At 32.8% G+C, this 13372-nt stretch overlaps 1 protein-coding gene across 2 annotated transcripts; it reads right to left on the reverse strand.

Annotated features, from left to right (window-relative positions):
* Nucleotides 1–8076: 8076 nt before the first annotated feature.
* On the reverse strand, nt 8077–12455 carry LOC121775888 (protein NEDD1-like). Of its 2 annotated transcripts, none has more exons than XM_042172969.1 (10): nt 12204–12455; nt 11967–12076; nt 11429–11695; nt 11224–11328; nt 10814–10879; nt 10467–10688; nt 9601–10149; nt 8802–9377; nt 8507–8686; nt 8077–8436 (listed from the first exon to the last, which is right to left on the reverse strand). In XM_042172969.1, exons 1-10 carry the CDS (start codon nt 12358–12360, stop codon nt 8317–8319), a joined length of 2352 nt encoding a protein of 783 aa, XP_042028903.1. In that variant the 5' UTR covers nt 12361–12455; the 3' UTR covers nt 8077–8316. The 2 variants fall into 2 exon arrangements, with proteins under 2 accessions (XP_042028903.1, XP_042028904.1); XM_042172970.1 differs by having other exon boundaries at nt 11429–11688; nt 12204–12342.
* Nucleotides 12456–13372: the final 917 nt, after the last annotated feature.

Consider the following 13372-nt stretch of genomic DNA (forward strand, 5'->3'; position numbering starts at 1 on the left):
TCTGAAGTTCATTATAAGTTTGTTATTAGTTCATTATAATGAACTTCAGGTTATCATATAATGATGTTGTTCGGCGTTTAAGATTTAGGAGTGGTTTGGTATTGATCACAGTCCGTATATAGTATTATTAAATTTTTACCTGTTTAGGTAAAAATCAATTTAAATTCAACTCAAGTTAAATACTAGTAGTATAAATCATAGTAATATATAGATACTTTTGTAATTAATGAGTCAACTGATATAAAACAATAGTACTTTTCTGTGACTAGATATACGTATTCGTATAAAATAATAAGGTGTTTATTTTATCATCGTTCTTTATGTCTATTTTAATAATATCATTTTTATCACCCCATGATTCATTTATTGTATATGCACATGAAAGATGTGAACAATTGTAACAGCTTATATCAAAGAAAAAATTAGCAGTGTGATCCCATGCCTAATGACAAGACCAATCGTCCAGGATTCAAACTCCAACATTCTCTTATCCTTAATTAAAAAATAACAATGCACCTTTAAAGATAATTATGGATATGCGTAAATTGATAAAATAAAGTACTTAAAAAAATTATATTAGGGAATCATAAACTTGAATTCATATTCTAATTGGAAATTTAATAAAAAATACTACTCCATAACATTGCTATACCTAATGTACTAATATTAATTAATAATACGCCGTCAGACCTGAATTTTTGGCCATTACACCTAAAGAATTCTCATTGGTACACCTCTCATGGTAATCAATTATTATTGTTTTTTCTTGTAACGTTTTGCAATAATTTTTTAACTTTGTACCTTTCATTTAACAGTAATCAATTATTGAGTTTCGTTTCTAACGTTTTGCGATTAGAATTCACATCATCTAGGCTTTTACTTGTTCTATCACATCTTGTGCTCAGAGAATTGTTTTACCTCTCAGTCCAACACAAATATCTTCAATGCTTTTCGCATAGACGTTTGCTACACGAAAACTGAAACCACTATATTCGTCACACTGATGAAAGGTTGATTCTTTCACCGTTAACTGGTTTTAAGATGATGAGTCGTTGGCAGTAGACGATAGATTGAAACTTTAACTGGCTCAATATTTATATACTATAGAAAAATAATTGAAACTATTTTATACTCCGTTCGTATTAAAAAAATAGAAACATCTGAAATGACACGGGTTTTAACGCACAATTGGTAAAGTAAGTGAGAAAATTTGGTAAAGTAAGAGAGATGAAAAGAAAAATGAGTAAAGTAAGAGAGATGAAGAGAAAAAATAGTGAAAGTAGAGCTAGTGGATTGTGGGGTCCATGTCCTAAAATAGAAAGATTCTAAAGTTTTTATTTTAAGGAACGGCCTAAAATGGAAATAGTTGCTATTTTTAAAAAAGGAATGGAGTATATAAGTGTCATAAATTACTCCATTTAAGCCTCAGACATCTTTGGAGTAATAGATCAAAAGTAGAAAATAATTAAATTTTACAATATGGAGTACTATCATTATCAAACAAATCAAATCACCAATGTTGTTACATTTTTGGAGTAATGGTAGGTGCAACAAAAACTTGATGGTAAACTTACCTCAGTTTGCCCATCTTTTGCACATGAATATTAATCCCTCAGATGGAATTCGGTGATGGTATGTTTTATCATCTAGTATTTTATAAAAAAAATTAGGGGCAACAATTTGCTACATTAAAGTCTCTTTTTTTGTCTTAAATGTATGATCATTATACAAATTCAGTTAAGAACAAAGCATCCCCATCCGTGCTCTTTGGCAAGAGCACGGATGTGGGCCCGGACCCACTTTTATTACTTTTTTACTTCTTGCTCTTCCCCAAGAGCACAACACATACATCCATGTTCTTCCGCAAGAACATGTTCAAGGGTCCCACCATTCCATTATTTAATTTAAATACTTCAATTGCTAAAAACATTTCCACAATATTAAAATGCATTAAAAATAACCGGAATACTATTACAAATTACAAAAAAATTAAAAATTACATAATTAAAATCCTAAAAATTAAAAATTACATAATTAAATTCATAAAATTAAAAAAACCCACTACTCGTTGCTGAATTTCGCCCAAATGGATGATGAATGTGTGTATTTATAGATGATTTTGGGATTAATTTTTTTAAAAAAAATTCAAAAAAACGGTAATAAAACGGCTATATTTTTGGGAATCCAAATTTTTTTAAAAATTTTTTGGTATTATTTTTTATTTTTTTAAAAAAAATGAAAATGAAAATGAAAATGAAAATGCCAGCAGCCAATAGAAATGTGCCACGTCGCCCTGCTCAGCGGTACAGACGTGCTCGATGTATCGAGCAGAGTCGTGCCATTGGCAAGAGCACAGCGGCGGACATGGGTGTGCCGTGCCAGCGGCACGGACGCCATCCTTGCGGAAGAGCACCGCTGCGGATGCTCTTATGTTTGATTGTTTTAGGTCCTTAACCTAGTATCAATTGATCCATTTTTTTTCTCCGAAAAGTGTCGGTGTAAGTTAAATTTGACAGTCAAAACCCTGATTATTAAATTAAACACTAGTATTAATTAAAATGGTCATATATATGCTAGCTAGGACCAAAAATGAACTTTAGGATGTATAAAATGAACTTAAACAATGTTATCAATATTTATTACTACCTAATTATTTATATGTTACCCCTAATCAATTGATACAAGATTGAGCCAATGAAAGTCACTTAGAATATCTGCAGTTTCAAATTCGACCGATTCATTAATATGTCTAATTATATGGAGTATATAGATTTGGCAACTTGGAATATTGGGGTGAAAAGGAAAAAGTGGAATTCAGTTCAAACAGAAATTAAACCCTTATTTCGATTTAAGGTGAAGGATGTCAAGAATTTGAAATTTCTTGAATTGCTATTTTATGTAAAGTGATGGTATTTGTATGCTGTTAGTAACAAAAATATTAGAAATGTATTTTGATCATGTTTACTTCCACTTTCTTATAACTGCTATTAAATTTCCCAAATCATTTTTTATAGAGTAAGAATTGGAAAATATAGTTTATATCCAAAAAAAATCGAAATTAAAGTCCATAGATTTTTACTGAAAAGATAATCAAAATTTATTTATAAGCTGAGTAAGAAGCAGTGAGGTTTTGTTGTTCGAGGGGAATGAAAGCAAAAGGCATGAGTAATCACTAAACTAATAAGTCTATTTTGTGAGAAAATATTCAGTGATCCATCCATATCAACGTGGATTAATATGTGGTGTGTCCAACCAATGAATATTTGACAAATGGAGAATCACATCCAACTAGACTTGAAATTTAATACAGTTATTTTTAGAAGATATTCATTAGAGTAATTATATGGAAAGTTGCATGATAATTAAATAGATATTACCATTATATTTTTTTGCCTCTTATATAATAATATATGTCCATACTATAGGCATAATATAATGTTTATTTTCATATTAAGTTTACTAAGTATGTATATAATCGTTTACATGCATGTGAAAAAGAAGATAGAAAAATGAAATAATGGCTATAATTTTTATTTTTGTAGAATTTTCAATTATATATAAATTTATATACATAAGTACAAAAGAAAAAAAAATATAGCCATAAAATGTTAGTCGCCTCCTGCATATAATATATTGCATACTTATAATACTAATAATAATAATACTCATCTTTTTTTTTTTGCCGCAATGAAAATTATAACCATACACTTTGATAGTATTATTTAAAATTTTATGGTGATGATTACATAATTGAAAACTCTACACAAATAATCATATAATAGAATAATTGATACTACTCCGTATTATTTTTAAAATTTATGGGGATAAGTACATATATAATTGAAAAATCAGCACAAATAAAAAGCATGACAATAATTTTATTTTCCATCTTCTTTATTTTTAACGTATGTATATAAACAATTATACATGTAGTCAGTAGCTTAATACTAAAATAAAATTTTTATTTAAAAGTAAGTACATATTATTATATTATACTTAAGAGGTATTGATTTTCCATATTTAAAGATGAAGTAGTTTTTAATGAAAATAGTTTAATGAATATCTTCTAAAAATAATTTATAAGTATGCATTTCTAGTGGAGGTGAACCCCTTTATACTGTCATTTGTCAAAGATTCATTAGTTGGTTACACCTCCTCATTTTGCCACTTTAGTATGGATGGATCACCGAATATTTTCTCCTATTTTATTGGGCTTTTAAGTACTAATATTGTAGTGTTAGTATCTATCTTGTTTACACTTACCGAACCTATTTACTTGTTAAATAAATAAAAAGTAAGAAGAAAGGATAAATAACATACATAAAACGGAGACAAAAATAAAGTAGAGACATTGAAAAGAAAAAAAAAAGCTTTCGACTTCCAAAATCAGGCGGTAACAGACGACCTTCTATAACACAGTTCAATTGCATATTTCCGAACTCTCTGTACCCAATGAGTCAACAACAACCTTAATTATGGTCAACTCTATCGGTTTTGTTTCCTTAATATGTCAATGTTCCTGCTGACATAGTAAATATAGTAAATATATGTTTATGACATAAATAGTTTGAAATTGACATTTCAAACATAGTGAATTTTATTTTATAAATAAATGAAACCCTCCCAACTTTCCATATTTTCCTACACAAAGTTGTCCACTAAAATTTTTAACCTGGGATGGAACAGAGATATTCGAACCCTAAGCATCTCTGTTACACATATAAAAAGCTCAGATGTTTTTCAAGATTAAGAGTCAGGATTTGCAGAGATCTGAAATTTTAATTTACTAATTGTTTTAATTTTTTTTATTGATGCAATAATTTGATAAATATTTAGGAGAGTGTCACAGCCATGAATTAATATATCACATGATAAGTGGTCACAACTTATGCAGCGAGCCGTTAGTGGGCAGGATTCATAATACATCTGCCACGTATAATAAATCTCAATGGATATTTGGTAAATACTTACAACTAACATGTGCATTTCTCATTAGTTGTATGATTCATAGCTAGGCAACTATTATCATAGTTTTGTTCTATGCAGAAATTAAAATTATTCCTTTATAAAAAATAGTGTGGTTTACAAGATTGAGCATCAAATAAGCATATCCATTATTATTGCTATCATATTCCTATGTAATTGAAAATCATATCAATATCAAATATAGTATTTTGATTTAGAGCTTATATTAATGGTGTTATTAATTTTTATTATTGGTACTCGGCGTAAAATAGATTGAGTAGTGCTTAATCAAATTTTACAGATGAATTCACTACTTCGATATTATCGTATATGTCATTTTGATGCTAATTTTTTAATTAAATATACATACTATTATTTTGTCTGACAAAATAAATTGATTCTCTATTTTTCTACTACACAGAAACATAGGATGTATATTCTATGCATCATAGGCCTTGTACCATAAACTTGTATTCTTTTGAATGCATTGATTATTTCACAGTCCAATCTTAATTAATAAAATCTAATATTTTGATATAGTCTATATATATTTTAAAGAGAATTGTTCAATCAAAAATCCATAATTGTTGCGAAAATTGCGTATTATTTTCAGTTTTTTCGATCACGATTATGGTTAGCATGCAATTGTGAATGTAAATATGTCATAACTTCGTACGGTTGTTTTCACAATTAAAAAAAAAGGTAACACTTGATCAATCTTACTTTTTAATGATACTTAAATTAATTTGTAAAAAGTGATTTTTGTAATTATTTTTTTAAATGGTGTAAAGTACTGCTACTTTTGTTTTGAGTCAATTCAGACGGCCACCTGTGATGGACAGATCTCCACAAAAATTAGGACACTAATTTTTAATTTTTAGGATAATCTTAATTTTTCTGTAGTGAATATATATATATACTCGAATGGGAATTAAACTGCTGTCAGCCTAATTAATATGGCTTATCAGGTAGCGTACAGTTACATCTTATAATGTTGTCTTCTTTAAAATATGAGACAACCTAATTATTCAAAAATTCATTTATTTGTATATACTTTATTATTCTATTTCAAATTTTAATTTATTTTAATATTTTTTAAATCAGTCATGACTAAATCACAAGAAAGAACTTCAAAATCCGATTTAGCCTTTTCTAGTTAGAGGAAAAGCGTTTTATCAATTAGATTACGTTTCATCATTGTTCCATGACTGGTTATTGGGTTAATCGGTCGGCCAAGCGAAGTAACTGATTTTGATATATTTTCCATTTGTATTGTACAATAAACATTTTACCGTAAATATACAAAATTAACAAATAAAAAACAAAACATTCAATTCAAAATCACTATAAAAGAAAAGCCGCAAAACAAAACAGAAAGCCAAGGATAGCATATCTTGACGTTATCTGTCAACCTCATCCACCAAAGAGAAATTATTTCCTATCCGCTCCACGTAGAATGAAAAATTCTAAACAACTGTCACAAAACACACGGTAAAGCATATGCCGACAAATATAATCGCGTTCGATATCTAGTGAAAGGCATGATCCTCCTAGTCACCTTTCATTGATACACGTCGCCTCCCATATTTTGACAATTCTACTCAAGAATTTTGCACGATAAAAATGAAATATTTTGTATGTTACATAAATTTACACAAAATCTTATCACAATCACAGAGGTGGTGTAATGTGATTTGCAAAAGTAATACTCCTTAGATGGCTGTAATTAAAAGCGTGCGGCTTCGTAGCGCGACAAAAGAGTAGATGTGGAAAGCAAAAGCCGCTTTATCGGAATTACTTACGTGTGCGAGTGTTAATGGATTTGCGAATTGCGACGCCACGCGACGTGCGTGAAACACTGACCATTAAACTTTTACATTATTAATTAATTTATTATTCAATTTATCCTATTAGTTTTTTTCTCGTCCAAGTAGTTAATAAACATGAGTCATCTCAAATTTCGGCTGCAAGAATGATTAGAAATAGACGGCCATCAAATTTTATATTAGAGCCTTAAAAATTAAAATATACTACTTCCCCCGTCCAATAAAAATATGCACTATTTCATTTTCAGTCATACTTACAAGAATATGCACTTTCTTATTTTGAAAGCTCTTTTCTCTCTAATGAGGTGAGACTCACTCTCCACTAACAATATTTTAATTACTTTTTATTTCTACATCTCTCTTACTTTCCTAATTTTACATTAAAACTTGTACCGAACTCAAAGTCTATATTCTTTAGGGACGAATGAAGTAATTTATAATTGTGAGATATTTTTATGACAAGGGCAGTGTTGTCACAAGTAGTTGCATAATGGTTGTAGGGGTATCTAGAAATAGAGATGATTAAGAAAGAGGATAATTAGAGAGTTAGTGATAGAAACTAATTCATAGTATATCCTAAAAATGTAAAGTAGTTCACCAAAGAAACATAGTATTTAAATTATTACGTTAATTAATTCTATGTTTATGTTAGTAATACAGTACAAAATTTATACTATATTGAACATCAAATCATATTTTAGACTATATTTCACAATCCTTCGTATGATCAAACTTGCATTGTTTATTTTTTTGGTAATTTGTGCGTAAATGTCTAAACTTTCGTCAAATTCTGGTATTGCATCCAGCTTAAAAAAAGTACTTGTAATTATTTGTATGCTGAATTTAATTAAGCCATAAAGTTATTATATTACATATTATTGTTAAGATTCATATATATTTCATTTATTTATACATTCTTTTTAGGGTTGTAGATCATCTTATTTAATGCTGAACGAATTCTACAGTGCACAGATTTGATTGAATCTAACTGACACTAGTTTTCAATTTATAAAGATTATAGTATAAAAAAAAGAGAAAGAAGACGTTTGTTACATTTTGTGTCTTTTACTTTTTCTTTCGATATTAAACAATTGAATCAAAGGTCATTTTTTATTCATATAAATATATTTTAGTGTAGCTTTTCCTGTTCATGACTGCCATATATTGACTACACAGTTAATTTAGTGATTATGTCATCAAGATTCAGATCCAAACAAACACCAATAAAATTTCAAATCAGAAGCCTTGTTGTATCTTAGTATCAAATCAGAGCTATTGAGAATAGTTTAAGAAGCTAATCACCCTCTTCCAAGATTAAAAATGCCAAAAGCTAAAGCCAGATGATGAATTGATGATGTTCAGGGAATATTAAAGCCAAGAGAAACACAACTTAATCAACAAGCTAATTGATATCAAATGATTTTTCAGTTAAAGAAATTAGAAATATCGACGGGAATATTATCTATTTTCTTTTTAGAGATACTTGATGAACGACTGTAATCGACAGCGCATAAAGAACGAACCTTCACAGGAGGACTGAAAGCATCCGACGAAGCTGTTGGTTTTCTTTTCGAAGTGATTGAAGTTCTTTAACAATCTCAGCCTGATTTTCCAATAACATTCTCATGGAATTGGACGTCTCCATCTGCACATTACTTGCAAATATTAGGGAATAGGATTAGCGAGACCAAACAGGCAAGATATCGGATTTATACCTCCTGCATATGGAACTGCCTCAATATTTCCAAGTGAAGATTACGCATGTCATCATGGATAGATTTCTGAAATGAATCAAGAATTTCTTCAAGCATGCGCTGAAAAAGCTGGAGTGTGAAAGAATTTCCCTGATGTGAGTCAGACTCTAATGGAGCTTTTGGCAAATGAGTTATTCCACCCTACAACGAAATTACACAAGTTTGATTAACCAATGTCGTGTAAATATGACTCAGGCATTTGTAATGACTGCACAAAATTCATAAACAGAGACTGCAACATTTGATAGTTCCTTACATTTAAAGTAGCACGGGCACTGGTTCCTGAGGCTGATGGAATTTCAGACCTTGATAACAAGCTATTGAGAAGCTCTTCGTTAGTTTCTGCTCCTGTTTTTTTAGATTTTGGGGAACCCACAGGAAAAGATGTAGTATCATTTAAGGATGGCATGGCACCTATTCTCTCTGCATAACTGGAGAATCTTCTAGGATGAGACGGAGCTAAACCAAGATTCTCAAGATTGGTGTGGGCTGTAATGCCTTTTGTACCTAAAGGAGAGGAAACAGCTTCTATAGATCCTTCATGATTGAGGGCTCGTAAAGTGTTCAGATTCAGGCTTGATGTTAAACTGCTTGTACTTTGATTCGTGGGGAGACTGTCTTGCAGTTGTAAACCAGACAGCAATAAGCCAGACGACAAACTACTTGATGCCAGTGTTGAAACACGAGAAGGCAGGTTGACAGTTTGGCGATGCTGACTGAATTTGTCTAATAATCTCTCGCCACCCCAAGCTTCAGGTGGAGTAACGGAAGAAGAATCATCTGTACGGGTAGATGCAGGTGCCAACTGTGCGTAGTTAGAAGAGGTATCATCCTGCAAGGACATCAACTGTATCAAAATATAGATTGCAAGAAGACAAGTTTCAAATAGTCATCAGTTGCATGTTTAAAATAGTATAAATATGCCAAGGAATGGAATGGTCTAAATAAAAGAAAGCAGACTACATCACACATTCACACAGTTTAACTTCAATATCGCTAAGAAAAGAAAGGAAAGATCAATATGAAAAGAAATCACTGACACTACCAAAAGGTACCTGCTTAGCTGATGAGTTAGATTTCCAGTCAAATATTGGATGCTCATTATTAGTGCCTTCCTCTGAAAGACCAAATCTTCTAGAAGGAAACAAAAAAGAAGATTTTCTGTCCGTGTCTTTCTTTGAAACATCACGATCATCCCACAGTTTGTCAACAGAGGGTGTAATTGATTGAACTTCCATAAGAGGGGAGAACACCTCCATATCATCCTTGAAGTTATAACTTCGAGGTGCATGCAATCTCGTGAGAGTTCCACCGGTCAATAGGCTGCTTCGGAGAGGTGTTTCCTCAGAGGCAGATAAGTTAAGAGAATTCGATGCAGATCCTGCAGGGAAAGAAAATAAATCTCCAGACCCAGTTCGGAGAGGATTCCTACTTCCAGACACTACTGAGGGCATTGAAAGGCTAGAAGATGCTCGAGAGGGAAGTGGATCGGGCATAAGAACAGAATCCCCCACATCACCAGCCAAAAGAACAGTATCGTCTGAGCAGTTGTTCTCATTAACCATCACAGGTTTTGACCTTTGCCAGCAGAGATTTGTGACAGCCTGATAAAGATGATATCAAGTTCAATGACTACAATGAAGTTCTCTAGCAATATTTAGATGCAGAAAATAATGAATTCAAACAATGCAAATGTTGTTCTTCTGTGTAGCATTGCATGAGCTCATCCTGATATTTTGTTTCATAGTGGAAACTGGAAACTGATCCTTTGATCAGCTTTATTACTAGCTACTAACTTTATGGTACATCAATTGTAGTACAAGTGCTTTTTGCAGTAATTAGCACAATAACCATGAGTGAGAGTAACATAATCAAATCTCCAAATAGGAAGTTCAAATGATTCTTGAAATGAGATAATCACCTCAGAATTCCCATATGCACGGAGAACTGTGATTGGTTGTGGTTTCCCACGAACATCATAGAATACAACCTGACCAGTGCTTGTACCAGCCGCCAAAGTTAGTCCATCATCAGTGAACGCGAGTGAAGAAAATGGAGCTTCGTAGGGAATACAAGAAGATGGTTTCTTTGACCCTGTGTCAAATGTGTATAACTTCATATCTAGACCAACACTAGCAATAATCTGCCAAATACACAAAAAAAATAAAAACATTACTACATGAAATGTGAATTACACTACAGTTCCGTTACAGGGAACACTAATGCCAATTACCTAAAGAAAGAATATAAAGCAGATAGGGACGAGACCTTGTCATTGGATGGTGAAAAACTAACTGCGGAGGTAGGTGCTGAATGCTGCTTCAGCCAAGAAGCCTGAAAAATATAAAAGGGTTATCTGTAATACATTAAAAGTAAAAGCTTTTAAGCCATATTAGAATGAAGTAAGGACAACTGCAAAACTTATCAAATTAATTCAGTATAGGAAGCAGTTCAGAGTGCATAACTCCATCAATATTTCTCTTGCCATTTTTTTATTAGGACTTAGTCTGGTAGCAAAAAGGAAAAAGGGAAAATATCACACCTTCCTACCAAAAGTGCAATCTACAAAACATTAAAAAATCTCCATAACATTAAAATCCAAATTGATACAGGATGCAATTTCTTCAAATGAGTTCAAGCATCCTCATAATTACATGACCTGTTTTTAGAAAGCTAACCTTTGGGCTGCGACCAGTTGTATCCCACATATGAATGGACCCATCATCACCAGCTGTAACCAAATGGTGCCTGCTCATCCGAGAATAATCAAGTGCACCCAAAACCTGATCTTGTAATGTTTTCAAATGAGAATAGTCTTTAACATAGCCAAAAAAAATATTAAGAGGATTCACGGTGATCAGTGCTTAGAACAATATATGTAACCTGTCCATTAGGGTCCCTGAGTTCAGCAGCCTTTGTGCCAGAAGCAAGGTTGTGAAGTATAATATCTCCTTTACGACTTGCAGAAGCTATATGCTCGTCTTTGCAGTTGTACATAGCCCCCGTTATTGTATCAGTATGTCCTTTCAACCATTTGACACATCGTTTGTTCTGAAGATCCCATATTCTCACAACTTGACCAGTTCCACCGGAGCAAAGATACCGAGATCCTTTATTGCTGAAGCTGATAGTTGATATCGACTCTGAAGGCTTATACATTTAAGAAAAATTATAAGACTAAAATCTTGCTATGTACAAGAACCCTAATTACAGCTCTAATCAATCTTGAAATTCTCTAATTTTGTCCATAAGATTGGCATTTGATCATTATCTCAACTTTATTCACTCTCCTCTAACTTAGTTAGCATCCTCAACACACATTTAACATATGAAGAATCCAATTACAAAAGATTAGAACTCAAATTAAGCATAGCTACGAAATAAAAACAGCAAATGGAGTTCTTAATTTTAGGCAATGTACCTCGACTGTTTCGCCCCTGGCATTCTTTGCCGGCACCATCCACAAGCTTTGCCCGTTCTTCCTCCATAATGAAACCCTACCATCTTCACCAGCGCTAGCCAAAACCAAATCTAACAAATCGAAAAAGTGCAGCTTAGCTCCCAGTCGACAAGCAGACATAATTAGGGGGAAAATCCAATAAACTAAATTAGGTAAATGGAATGGATCTACGAAAAGATGAAGTGATAATGCACTAACTGTTGTGGTTCCATCTGACGGAATTGACGCGAGAGCCTGGCGATGGAAAGTGTGTGAGAACACAGGGGTTTTGAGGCTCCACCGAGATGTCGAAGAGCTTGACGGTGTCGCCGCCGCTGGCCGCAAGCAGCAATTTGGCCGATTCCGGCAAATTCATGATTGAATAACACAGCGTGTGGGAAAAATTTGGGGATTTTTGGGAGTGGAAGGTGAGATGAAAGAAGGTTTCTTTGTGAGAGTGATGAATGATAGAAATTTGAAATTTGGAATTGTGCTAATTTTGTTTGTGTATTTATTTAAAACATATTATAAAATGTAAAAAAAATCATCTTTTTGATGTGTAAAATACTACTACTACTTTTTAAAAAATTAGGATTATCTAATTACCTTGTGTTGGAGAAGATCACGGAGATCACGGAGGATATCCTCCTAATTACCGAAGATATGGGAGATTATTTTCTACTAAATATAGAAGATACCAAATCAATATAATTAATTGTTTTCTTCCATGTATAGTTTTCCCTAATCCTATATATGAGTGCCTAATGTATAATAAACATATGAATGAATAAGAGAATCCATCCTTTACCGATTTCTTCTTCTTTACCGATTGACATGGCATCAGAGCCGGCTGCCTTTCGGCTCAGAAAATTATCATCATAGTCGGAGAATACCAATCCCGACCTTTCCTTAGCCAAGAACCAGAATAACCAACCCTACATCAAAATGTCAGATACGGAGGATAACAAAACCGATCCAGAACAGCAATCGAAACTAAAAAACAGCAAAAACGTCACGGTGGCGTTTAAGCTCAACGGAAAAAACTACCCATTGTGGTCTCGACTTATGAAAGTCAAGATTGGAGGCAGGGGCGCCTACTCGCACATCCGGGAAGAGCCCCAAGAACCAGGACGCCGGGGATATAACGAGTGGGAAGAGGACGACTTTGTGGTGTTTTCGTGGATCGTCGACAACATTGAGAACGAAATCATCGCCGATTTCGCCCATCACCAAACATCAAAGGCACTATGGGATAGTCTCGTTGTGACGTTCGAGAACAAGGCGGACAAATATCTCATCTACGACCTGGAGGAGAAAATAATCACGATCAAACAGGGGAGTATGGACTTGGAAACATATTACCGGAGGATCCACGGGCTGTGGATCAA

The sequence above is a fragment of the Salvia splendens genome, chromosome 18 (assembly GCF_004379255.2).
Source record: "Salvia splendens isolate huo1 chromosome 18, SspV2, whole genome shotgun sequence".
NCBI lineage: Eukaryota > Viridiplantae > Streptophyta > Magnoliopsida > Lamiales > Lamiaceae > Salvia > Salvia splendens.